The sequence below is a fragment of the Tenrec ecaudatus genome, chromosome 5 (assembly GCF_050624435.1).
Source record: "Tenrec ecaudatus isolate mTenEca1 chromosome 5, mTenEca1.hap1, whole genome shotgun sequence".
Lineage (NCBI taxonomy): Eukaryota > Metazoa > Chordata > Mammalia > Afrosoricida > Tenrecidae > Tenrec > Tenrec ecaudatus.
This window is the reverse complement of record NC_134534.1, coordinates 132,723,421-132,735,884: the sequence shown is the minus strand read 5'-3', so window position 1 is coordinate 132,735,884 and position 12,464 is coordinate 132,723,421. Positions and strand designations below refer to the sequence as shown.

Below are 12,464 nucleotides of genomic sequence, written 5' to 3'. Positions count from 1 at the left end.
TGAGGTTAGCAGCTTCTACCAGATTAATAGCCTCAAAACCTTATATAGGCTTGTTGTGAACCAAAATTGACCCAAAGGCAATTGGGCTTGATTGGTAACAATAAACTTATCTGGACTTCACAATCAATAAACTGATCATTTTTAAACCTTTGGCCTACACGTGAATGAATATGTGCTTAAATAAACCTATTAAGGTCATGTACCAATTAAATTACACAACCAGGATTCACAGAGTCGCCTAACTCTACTTTCCAGAGCCTTAACTCCAGCATCATTTTCTTCGCTTGTATTTGAACGAAAAGATAATGACCAAGGGATCAGGAAAGGGTTTATCTTTAAGCAAGGATGCTTTGGAATGTGCTCATCAAACCTGGACTAGAATCCTGCAGGGCAAGGGTGTTTCACTCCATGGCCCCAGTTGAGGAAACAATGAGTTAACAAATGTCAAGGGCTCCACTGAAGGACCACTAACTTCTGCTTTCTCCTTAGAAGATAGCAGATACTCTGATAATGAAATGAGATTACATTGCTGATTGCCGTCATCGCTGTCACTAAGTTGTACACCCCTAAAAACCTGAATTGGCAAAAATGGTGTGATAGATTTATAATAGCAACAGAGGAGTTGCTGGTTGGTGGTACAACCAAATACCCCATGGGATTTGGGTCCTTGATTGGGATGTTTGGGACTGTGTTTTCATGGGCCATCTTAGTTCATTGGCCTAAGAATGTGCTCAGGGCTTCTGCTACCCCTTCATTTAAAACGGAACAATAGTTTTGCTTAACCAGAGAACAAGGTCTGTCCTGAGTATTGTACTCTTTTAAGAACCATTTATCTAGGATCGAAGGGACAAAAGCAACTCCAAAGGTGTAGATAGGAACCCGGGCGGGAGCGCAGTGGGTTTATGCAAAGGAGCAAGCAGCAATTCAGAAAATAGTCCCACAACTTGAAGAATGGACTCAGTGTCACGTGTGGGAACAATTGTATTAATGCATGTTTTGCACTGTATGTTCTCTACAACCACAAAATAAATCGCTAAATAAAATCTGAAGGAGAAGAAGATAAGAAAGACAACAGGGAACCCAGACAAACTTCCTTCGGAAGGGCTCATTCAGCATGTGGGGACAAGCGGTCGCTGAACAACCATGATGAGGATCTGTGGCCAAGTGTCCCATCACCGTGAGGGATACTCCAGCCTGCCTAATCTCCCTTTCCACGTGGGAACTACTAAAACTGGTCTTTATACATTTTCCTGTTTATTTTATATAAGTGGGATGGACCATATACAACTGCCCTTTTACAACTGGCTTACTGGAAGTGGGCAGTTCTTAACAAAAAGACGTTCAGTGAATAGGGAAGGGGCCCTGGAGGCGCAGTGGCTTAGCATTCAGCGGTTACCCCAAAGGCTGGTAGGTTCAATGCATTAGCTGCTCCTTGAAAGATTCACAGCGTGGAAACTCTCGGGGGGGGGGGGGGTGGGGGGGTGGGGGGGGCGCAGTTCTTCTTTGTCCTCCAGGGTCTCTATGCATGGGTATCAATTGCACGATTGGCAGAGATCATTTCAAATGACTTCTTGAAATGGAGAATATTAGGATTCTACTTAAGCCAAAGGAAATAAAGATACTTACTGGACCACAGCTTGACCTCGAGTCAGACCTTTGAATTTCACATAATGTTCAATGGCCCTGTCCTCACTGTAAGACAAGGAAAAATAAGCAGTGTGTGTCAATGCGAGGCTACAGGAGACAGACTCAATCAGGACTCTCAGGTGGTCCTGGAACATGTGAGAAGGAAGGTCTACATCAACTTGGTCTTTGTCTCTGAAGAACAAGCTTTCCTGAACATCAGACATTTTTGCCTATCTCATCATGATTTTTGTCACATCAATGAGCAACAATACAAAAAAAAAGTCAGCTCTTGAAAGAAGGAAACACATCAATTTCTCCGATGCAAAAGTAATATCGTTTGTTATAGTTTAATGAGGCAATAAAACAAAATATGCGTATTAAATGCAAGTTAGAGAATACAGCAGGGGAAGTCCCGAACACAAGACCCACCTTCTCTTTGGTTAAAAAGGACCAACCATCAAGTGTTAGATGCTTAAGTGTCTCCTGGAATTATTCAGAAAGGTTTAAAAATATTGAAAACGTCTCTGAATCTGAAAGTGGTGACTGGATTGTTACCTCTTAACGACACAACTTCCTTCATTATTGTCCTGGGATAAGTCTTGGTGACTGGAAAGAAGAGAGCCAGGCTGAAGTCTGGTCACCCTTGAATTCCTTCAGTTACTTATCTTCTTTCAGACAAGACACTTCTTTAGCCCTATCTCAAGTGTAACCCAGAAGAGTAAATATTTTTATCTTTGTCTCTGTGATAACTGTGAGATCTAACCATGAGCTTGTCCAGGTCCAGAGTTTCCAAAGAAAGACCAGTAATCAGTGGTGATTGGCCTGAATTTGTCTCTTAAGAAAATACCATGTAATTTCTTAAGAAGATTCCAGAATCAAGATGTAACAGAGATTTCATCACTCCTTTTTACTACATGCTCGTGAAACATAGCCCAGCTTTCATGGGAAAATTAGCCATGCTGAATACATAGTTTGTACCTGATGTTTAGTGGGAAAAAACCCTATCTTTCCATTTCAGAGACTTAAAGCAAGGAATATATACTTAAAAGGATTCTAAGTAATTCAAAGGTATTTTCTAGGGAAGACGAGGGGTGGGAAATAGGCACTATGGATTCATTAAAATGCAAATAAATAAAACAACTCAGTATATATAACAATTTCAGGACACAGTGGAAATCTTTGGTCATTAAAGTAATTTTTAATCAACAAGGAAACCTCTAGTCAGGGAAGTCTGCACTCTGCTAGATTAAGGCTACACTACACAGGGACTACACTGTGTTCACACAACGTGCACTCTGAACCTTGAAAGCTACAGCTCACTGCCGCTCCGAGTGCCTACATGCTACAGCTGAGGAAGCAGCCTTCCCTCCTCTGCTCCAGGGTAAAGGCCCTTTAGCTTACCACAGTCCCTACTGCTCCCTATTGCCCTCCACCTGGCTGACATTCCTCAGTTTGTTTCCTGCCTGAAACTAGTAGGTGTCTGAGTTGGTGATATCAACTTCTTCTTTAACAGTTTTAATGGAATACAATTCAATAGTGCAATCGCATTAAAAAGAGTTGTATAATCATCACCACGACCTATTTGGGGGCATTTCCTTCTTTCTTGTACTCATTTTTATTAGCGCCCTACTTTTGATGTTTTATTCACATCTCTTTGTTTTAATTTCCTGGGAAGCATCTGGTTCTTAATGGAGGTGATGACAGTGGGTTACCTTGACTTGACTTACCAGTAAGCAAGGGATGGGTGCTCCTGAAGAGTTTTGGTTGGAAAGGCTGGCAGCGTCTTTAAATCTCTCCTAGCATTTTCATCACTGTCACGAAAAGCAATACAGAAATGTCAGTTAGTCACCTTAAAAAATAATCATGTTAGTCACCAAGTGAATGAAATCTGAGAGAGTACATAGCCATGGTTCTCAACCTTCCTAATGCCCTGACACTTTAATACAGTTCCTCATGTAGTGGTGACCCCCAACCATAAAATTATTTTCATTGCTACTTCATAACTGCAATTTTGCTACTGTTATGAGTTGGGCGACCCCTGTGAAAGGGTCATTCGATCCCCAGAGGGGTCGCAACCCCCAGGTTGAGAACCGCTGCAATATAGGATGTTGGGTTCTGTTAAAACTCTGTAATCAACAAAAATCATATCAATGTGAATGAGGGGGAGAGCGGAGTAGAGACCAAAAGTCCATCTGTAGACAACTGGACATCCCCTTACAGAAGGGTCACAAGGAAGAGACAAGCCAGTCAGGATGCAGTATAACAACGGATGAAACACACAACTTTCCTATAGTTCTTTAATGCTTCCCCTCCCCCGCCCCCGTTATCATGACTCCAATTCTACCTTACATATCCGGCTAGACCAGAGCAGCATGTACATTGGTACAGATAAGAGCTTGAAGCACAGGGAACCCAAGACAGATAAACCCCTCAGGACCAATAATGAGAGTAGTGATACCAGGAAGATAAGGGGAAGGTGGGGGGAGAAAGGAGAAACCAATCACAATGATCTCCATATAATTCCCTCCCAGGGGGGCAGAAAACAGAAAAGTGGGTGAAGGGAGACATTGGTCAATGTAAGACATGAAAAAATAATAATGATTTATAAATTATCAAAGTGTCATGAGGAAGGGAGGGATGGGGGGCGGTTTAGGGAGGGGAAAAATGAGGAGCCAATACCAAGGGCTCAAGTAGAAAGAAAATGTTTTGAAAATGATGATGGCAACATATGTACAAATATGCTTGACATGATGTATGTATGTATGGATTGTGATAGCTGTACGAGGCCCCAACAAAATGATCTTAAAACAAAACAACCTCTGTGATCAACATACAAAAGAGAATCGACACTAATGAGACAGCCTCCAAATTTGATAACGAAGCCGAAGGATATTTTGAATCTTTGAAAACAACAACAACAGCACAGTACTAAACAACCACAATGTCGCTTTCCTTACTGTAGTCATAAACTCACAGCTGCTTTCCTTGTACATTTATATTGTATATCTATGTTATTACACAATTATGATAACTGTACACATTTCAACTGTTTGAACTAATTCTTTGCATTTCATTAAAATGTTATCTATGATCATATAGAATCCCCATAATCATGTTTAGAGGCAACATCATATTCTACCATGTATGAGTCTTAATATGTTGTTGAACTGTTTACTAGCACTATGTTCAGGATTTTTGCATCTGTATTCATAACATATATTTGTCTACAGTTTTCTGGCGACAGTATCACTAGTCATAAAACCGTGTACATAATGTTGCTACTCTTCCAAAAGAGATCTCATTGTAATAAGAGTGGTTTTGAAATGATTTATTTATTAAGTACTTTTATTGGGGCTCTTACATCTCTTAACACAATCCACACAATCAATCATCCATTGTGTCAAGCACATTACATATGTTGCCATCATCATTTTCAAAGCATTTTCTTTCTACTTGAGCCCTTTGTATCAGCTCCTAATTCCCACCCCCCCTTCCCCGCCTTCCCTCTCTCATGAACCCTTGATAAGTTATACATGATTATTTTCATATCTTCCATCGTCCTCTGTGGCCCTTCACCTACTTTTCTGTTGTTGTCTCCCTGGAGGGGTGGTGGTTATATCTTGATCCTTATGATCCATTTCCCATTTCTCCCCCCACCCTCCCCTTATCCTCCTGGTATCTCTATTCTCATTGTTGGCCCTGAGGGGTTTATCTATCTATCTATCCTTGATTCCCTGTGTTGAGGGCTCTTATCTATAGCAGTGTGCATGCTCTGGTCTAATGCGATTTGTAAGGTAGAATTGAGGTCCTGATAGTGAGGGGAGGAAGCATTAAAGAACTAGGGGAAAGTTGTGTGCTCATTGGTGCCATACTGCACCCTGACTGGATCATCTCTTCCCTGTGACCCTTCTGTGAGGGGATGTCCAATTGTCTACAGATGAGCTTCGGGTCTCCACTCCACCCAATAATCGAGTTTACGTAGGGAGAACTTTTTGCTACTCTTTCCTGTAATTTCCGTACCAGCCTCTGAAATAAAAATAGGCCGAATCCATGATATTCAGAAATCACTTGAATAGATGATGACTTGAACATATATTTCTCATGAAACCTAAGTATCTCAAATAGCACCACATAAACTAAAATGTATGTCATCTAAGGCCAGTTGTTATCTAATTAATTATAAAAAGGCAAAGTTCTGGTTGTACTCTGAGAAAGGTGTGGCCTTTGTAGAACTTAAGAGAAAGGAAAACAGATCATATGAGCCAGTCATCACTTGTCCTTTCTAATATGTTCTAATTACCTTAAATATTTAAGAAGGTAACCTGTGAGGAAACTATCATGATATTTCTGTAGGGTCTATTAGACTTAGATTCTGGGAGAAGCTCATGTAAAAATCATTCAAAATCCTGGTGAACGCCATTGAACGGCACATATAACAAATGTTGAAATGGTACCAGCTTTATTATGTATCTTACAGCATGCACATGCATCCACAAACACACACACATGCATTCACTCCTGACCAAACCAATGCTTATCAAACAGTATACTACTAATGAATAATAAACACACACATACACGTACACACTATAGAATCAAGAAAACCAGAAATTGGTTCTTCAATAAGATCACTAAAATTGATAAAACTTTAATTAGACTGACAGAAGAAAAAATGAAAATAATCAGACTTTTAAAAAGCGAGAGAGAAGAGAGATTACAACTGACCCGATAGAAATAAAGAGTTATGAACCAATGTTATGAATGACTACATGGTAGCAAATGGAAGAGCCTCGATGAAATACACCAATTCTTTGAAGCACATAGCAAAGTCATACAAACTCATGCAGAAATAGAAAATCTCAACAAACCCACAACAAGCGAAGAGGACAAATGGGTCACACAAAACCTTGCAACAAAACCAAGTTCTGGCTTCACTAGGAAATTCTACCAAATATTTAGAAAAGACTCCACACTAATGCTCTTTCAACGCTTCTAAAAAGACAGAGATGGAAACAATAGTCCCTGATTCCTTCTCTCAAAAAGCATAACCCCGACACCCCAAACAGACCAAAAACATCTTAAGAAAGAAAACTATATGCCGCTATATCTTATTAACATCTATGCAGAAATCCTAAACATAACACTAGTAAACAGAATTCAACAACTAATGAAGAGCCATACACCATGACTATGTTAGCCTAAGTGAGCAAGAGAAACAAATTCATAGAGAGACTTATATGTGTATAAGAAAGGGGTTTATATACAAGAGCAATTGAATATTGAAGAAACATCTCAGCCCAGTCCAGATCAAGTCCGTAAGTCTGATATTAACCCATATGACTGATACCAATCCATAAAGCCCTCTTCAGACTCATGAAACACATGCAGTGACGCCGAATGCAGGATGTTCACAGGCCAGTGGGTGGAAAGTCTTGTGGATCCAGTGGCGGTAAAAGCGTCTTCACATGGCTTCTTTGGCTCCAGGAATCTAGCGTAGTTCCATGTGTCTTCACATCTGGAATGTCTTGCAGGGAGTGTGTCTGTGTCTCACCTCCAGCGAGCTATTTATTGCCTTAGAAGCTCCAGATGAGGTCATCAAAGTGCTATCTGATTGACAGGCTAAACTCCACTCCTTCAACTATCCCGTCTCAAATTGACAACAGATTATGTAACTACCACAACGACCAAGTGAGATTTACTCCAGGAACGCAAAGATGGGTCAGCATCAGAAAACTTCACCAATTTAACACACCACATCAACAGAAAAATGAAAAGAATCACATGATCATCTTTATAAAAACACTTGAACAAATCCTTTCTTAATGAAAAGATTTTTAAAAATTGAAGTGGAAGAGAAATATCTTAGTGAGATCCAGGGCATATATGAAAGGTCATTAGTCAACATTTACTTAATGCATAAAGTCCTTTACCCTTGAAATCAGATAGAAGACAAGGTCACCCACTCTAACCACTTTTATTTAATATTTATTAAAAGTTCTAACCAGAGCAATAAAACAGTGGGTGATGGCAAAGATGTACAACTATTTCTATTCATGGATCATATGATCTATGTGCACAAAATACCAGGGATGTAAGAGAACATATTACCTATGAATAAATATATCCAAGGACATGAACAATTCATGCAATGAAAACTAAAACACGCTGCTGAAGGAGATTAAAGAAGATTCAAATAAATGTCAAGATGTTCCATGATCATGGATTGGAGAGAAGATTTAATACTGTTAAGGTGTCAAGACTACCCAAAGTAATCTATATTTTAAATGTAATACCAATAAAAAAAATCCAAAAGCTATTTTAGCATAAAATTAAAAAAATCCTTAGCTTTATATTCATAAGATTTTAAAATTAAAAAATTAATCCTTAGCTTTATATTCATAAGATTTTCTTTTTTTTATTTTTTATTTTATTTTTAATTTTTATTTAATTTTAACAATTTATTGGGGCTCATACAATTCTTTTCACAGTTCATATATATACATACATCAATTGTATAAAGCACATCTGTACAGTCTTTGCCCTAATCATTTTTTTCTCTTTTCTTCTGTTACATTTTATTAGGGACTCATACAACTCTTACCACAATCCATACATATACATACATCAATTGTATAAAGCACATCCATACATTCCCTGCCCCAATCATTCTCAAGGCATTTGCTCTCCACTTAAGCCCCTTGCATCAGGTCCTCTTTTTTTCCCCCTCCTCCCTCCCCCTTCCCCCCTCCCTCATATGCCCTTGGTAATTTATACATCGTTGTTTTGTCATATCTTGCCCTATCCGGAGTCTCCCTTCCCCCCTTCTCTGCTGTCCCTCTCCCAGGGAAGAGGTCACATGTGGATCCTTGTAATCAGTTCCCCCTTTCCAACCCACTCACCCTCCACTCTCCCAGCATCGTCCCTCACACCCTTGGTCCTGAAGGTATCATCCACCCTGGATTCCCTGTACCTCCAACCCTCATATGCACCAGTGTACAGCCTCTGTCCTATCCAGCCCTGCAAGGTAGAATTCGGATCATGGTAGTTGGGGGAAGGAAGCATCCAGGATCCGGGGGAAAGCTGTGTTCTTCATCGATACTACCTCACACCCTAATTAACCCATCTCCTCTCCTAAACCCCTCTATGAGGGGATCTCCATTGGTCGACACTTGGGCCTTGGGTCTCCACTCTGCACTTCCCCCTTCATTCAATATGATATATATATACATATATATACATACATATATACATATACACATATATACACATACATACACACACTTATATCTTTTTTTTTTTTGCATGATGCCTTATACCTGGTCCCTTGGGCACCTCGTGATCGCACTGGCCGGTGTGCTTCTTCCATGTGGGCTTATTTGCTTCTGAGCTAGATGGCCACTTGTTCACCTTCAAGCCTTTAAGACCCCAGACACTATCTCTTTTGATAGCCGGGCACCATCAGCTTTCTTCACCACATTTGCTTATGCACCCATTTGTCTTCAGCGATCCTATCATGGAGGTGTGCAGTCAATGATATGATTTTTTGTTCTTTGATGCCTGGTAACTGATCCCTTTGGGACCACTCGCTCACTCAGGCTGGTGTGTTCTTCCATGTGGACTTTGTTGTCATAAGATTTTCAATGATTAAAAAGTTGAGTATTGCATCTTCTCCGGATCCATAATCAATGCTGATGGACCCTGATGGAAGCATGAGCAATGCTGATGGAGCAGTCAAAATATCAAACAACATATTACATTGATAAATCTGCGCAAGACCTCCTTAGGGTGTTGAAGAGTGTGTTAGTCCGGGTGAACTAGATAAACAAATCCACAGAAACTCATATATGTATAAAAAGTTTATGTACAATAGCAATCGAATATTGATAAAACATCCCGGCCCAGATCAAGTCCATAAGTCCAATATTAGCCCATATGTCTGATATTAATCTATAAAGTCCTCTTCAGACTCACGAAACGCATTCAATGTTGATGAATGCAGGAGGATCACAGGCCAATGGGTAGAAAATCTTTTGATTCAGTGGCATTGTAAGCAATCTCAGCGCTGGCAGGGATCTCCATGTGGCTGTTCCATCTCAGGGCACTGGTGTAGCTCCATGTGTCTTGTCAGTAGAGAGTCTCTCTGGGCAAGAGGTAGCATCTCCTGCCTCCAACAAGGAATACACGATTCCCCAGAATTCTCAGGAGAAGGTCATTGGCTTCTCCTGAGGCCTCATTGGCTGTGATCTGATTGACAGACTAGACCCCACCCTTTGTCTCTTAATCCTCTCAAGTCCCAAATTGACACCAGATTATGTAACGATCATAAAGAGCAAGGATGTCACTTTAAGGACTAAGATGCACCGTACTCAAGCCAGGGTATTTTCACTTGTTTCATATGCATGTCAGAGTTGGACATTGAAAAAGGAAGACCAAAAAAGACACTATACATTTGAATTTTGGTGCTGGTGAAGAACCTTGAAAGTACCCCTGGACTGCCAAAAAGAACAAACAAATCTGTCTTGGAAGACAGTCAGATGGCAAGACTTCATCTCACATAGTCTGGGCATGTTGTTAAGAGAGACCGGTTGGCAAGTGGGCAGTGAAAAAGAGGAAGGGCTATCGAGTTAGGTTGACACGGTGGCTGTAACAATAGGCTCAAACATAACAATTGTAAAGATGGTGCAGGACCAGCAGTGTTTCACTCTGCTGAATAGGGTCACTCGGAGTTGGCCTGACATGATACTACCTAACAATAAAAGGAGCCCTGGAAGCATAGTGGTTACATATTGGACTGTTAACCGCAATGCCAGCAGTTCGAAATTACCCCCTGCTCTGAGGGAAAGAGATGAGGCATATAAAAAATCCTTTGTTCAATGGATTAATGGGCCCCACAAACATCTGTCTCCACCATGCCAGCCCCAGTCCCAACTACTAAGTGGACACCTGCCCCTCCCCTCAGAAGAATTTATTTCAAATGATGGCATTGAATCTGTAGCTCCGGGAGAGGGACATTTCTGATCGGAGCACACGGGAGCACATGAAGGGGGAGGAGGAAAGAGTGGAGCACATCCTGGCCCACCAGGCCGTGAGGACGATGTTCCCAATTAGAGTAGCCAGTCCACAGAGAGGACCACATGGCCGGCCCCACTATGAGACATGACGCCCCTCACTGACCCATAGCCCTACAGGGGACAACACCAGAGACACAGTGTGGGAACTGCACCTGATCTGATCCCACCACATCGAGACAAAACACTAAGTGGGTGCAACAGAATAGCAAGGGAATGGAGCGGCGAGGTCCCCAGGGAATGCTGAAGGTGGACTTTGGGGCCAGGGCGTGGTGCCCCAAAAGACTGGACTGGAAAACACTCCAAAAGGCCAACAAACAATCCTTGAACTAACCACAAGCTTTTCTTTCTTGTTGTGCTTTGTTCTGTTTGTCATTGGTTTGTTCTTCTTGTTGTTTTGTTGTATATTGTTGCTTGGTTTTGCTCAGTCTTGTTTTTGTGCATGTTATTATCTCCACAGGTCTGTCTAAATAAGATAGGCTGGATGAACAATTTGGAGGAGAAAACAATTGGACTGACAGTTCCGGGGGGACATGTGAGAGGGGGAGGTAGGGGGTAGGGAAGTGGTGTTAACAAACCCAGGGACAAGGGGACAACAAGTGATCCAAATCAGTGGTGACAAGGGTGTGGGAGGCCTGGTAGGGCATGATCAAGGGTAATGTAACCAAGAGGAATTGCTGAAACCTTGGTGGGGACTGAGCATGATAGAGGGACAGGAGGGAAGTCAAAGGAAATAGAGGAAAGAGCTGGAGGCAAAGGGTATTTATAGAGGTCAAGATAAGGACATGTACATATGCAAATACATTTATATATGAGGATAGGGGAATAGATCTATGTGCACATATTTATAGCTTTAGTATTAAGGTAGCAGAAGGATGTTGGCTCTCCACTCAAGTACTCCCTCAATGCAAGAATAGTTTCTTCTATCACTTCATCCCTTCTACCCATCACAACATACAAAGCAATTATACCTGGAGTTTTCCAAACAACTTTTATTTCCTCAAAGTCTTCCTTAACCCTATGGAACAAGAAGCTGCCACTGAATAGGGCCCACTATAGGGGCTGCTAGCTTTTCTACCCTCCCAGTATAAAAATATAGATATATAAAAAAAGAATACTTTCTTCTATTAAATTGACATTCTGTGATGCTCACTTTCCCAACACAACCACTGAAGACAAATGGGTGCATAAGCAAATATGGCGAAGAAAGCTGATGGTGCCCAGCTATCAAAAGATATAGCATCTGGGGTCTTAAAGACTTGAAGGTAAACAAGTGGCCATCTAGCTCAGAAGCAACAAAGCCCACATGGAAGAAGCACACCAGCCTGTGTGATCACAAGGTATCAAAGGAATCAGGTATCAGGCATCATCAGAACAAAAAAATCTTACCATAGTGAATGAAGGGGAGAGTGCAGAGTTGAGACCCAAAGCCCATTTGTAGGCCACTGGACACCCCCTTACAGAAGGGTCTCAGGGAGGAGACGAGCCAGTCAGGGTGCGATGTAGCAACAATGAAACATACAACTTTCCTCTAGTTCCTAAATGCTTCTCTGCGCCCCCCCCCCAACTATCATGATCCCAATTCTACCTTGCAAGTCTTGTAAGATAGTTAAGTTTATTGTGCCAGCCTGGCTGATAAACACATGTGGGATTAATTGAAGGGCGGAGAGATAAATGGCTTGGTGAGCCTCGCCTTTCTTGTCTCTCACTCTTTGATCATTGGACTAGTGTGCAGCTGCCTTGCTTGTTCTGTGCCTCAATTTGCAAGCT

At 41.3% G+C, this 12,464-nt stretch overlaps 1 protein-coding gene across 1 annotated transcript in view; it reads right to left on the bottom strand.

Moving 5' to 3' along the window:
- Positions 1-12,464, bottom strand: part of FRMD4B (FERM domain containing 4B) — a 308,744-nt gene that overhangs the window by 52,821 nt on the left and 243,459 nt on the right. Inside the window, exons 8-9 of the mRNA XM_075549903.1 lie at positions 3,354-3,437; positions 1,627-1,692 (exon numbers count right to left, since the gene is read on the bottom strand). Coding sequence (XP_075406018.1) covers positions 1,627-1,692; positions 3,354-3,437 — 150 coding nt within the window. The remainder of the gene's footprint in view (positions 1-1,626; positions 1,693-3,353; positions 3,438-12,464) is intronic.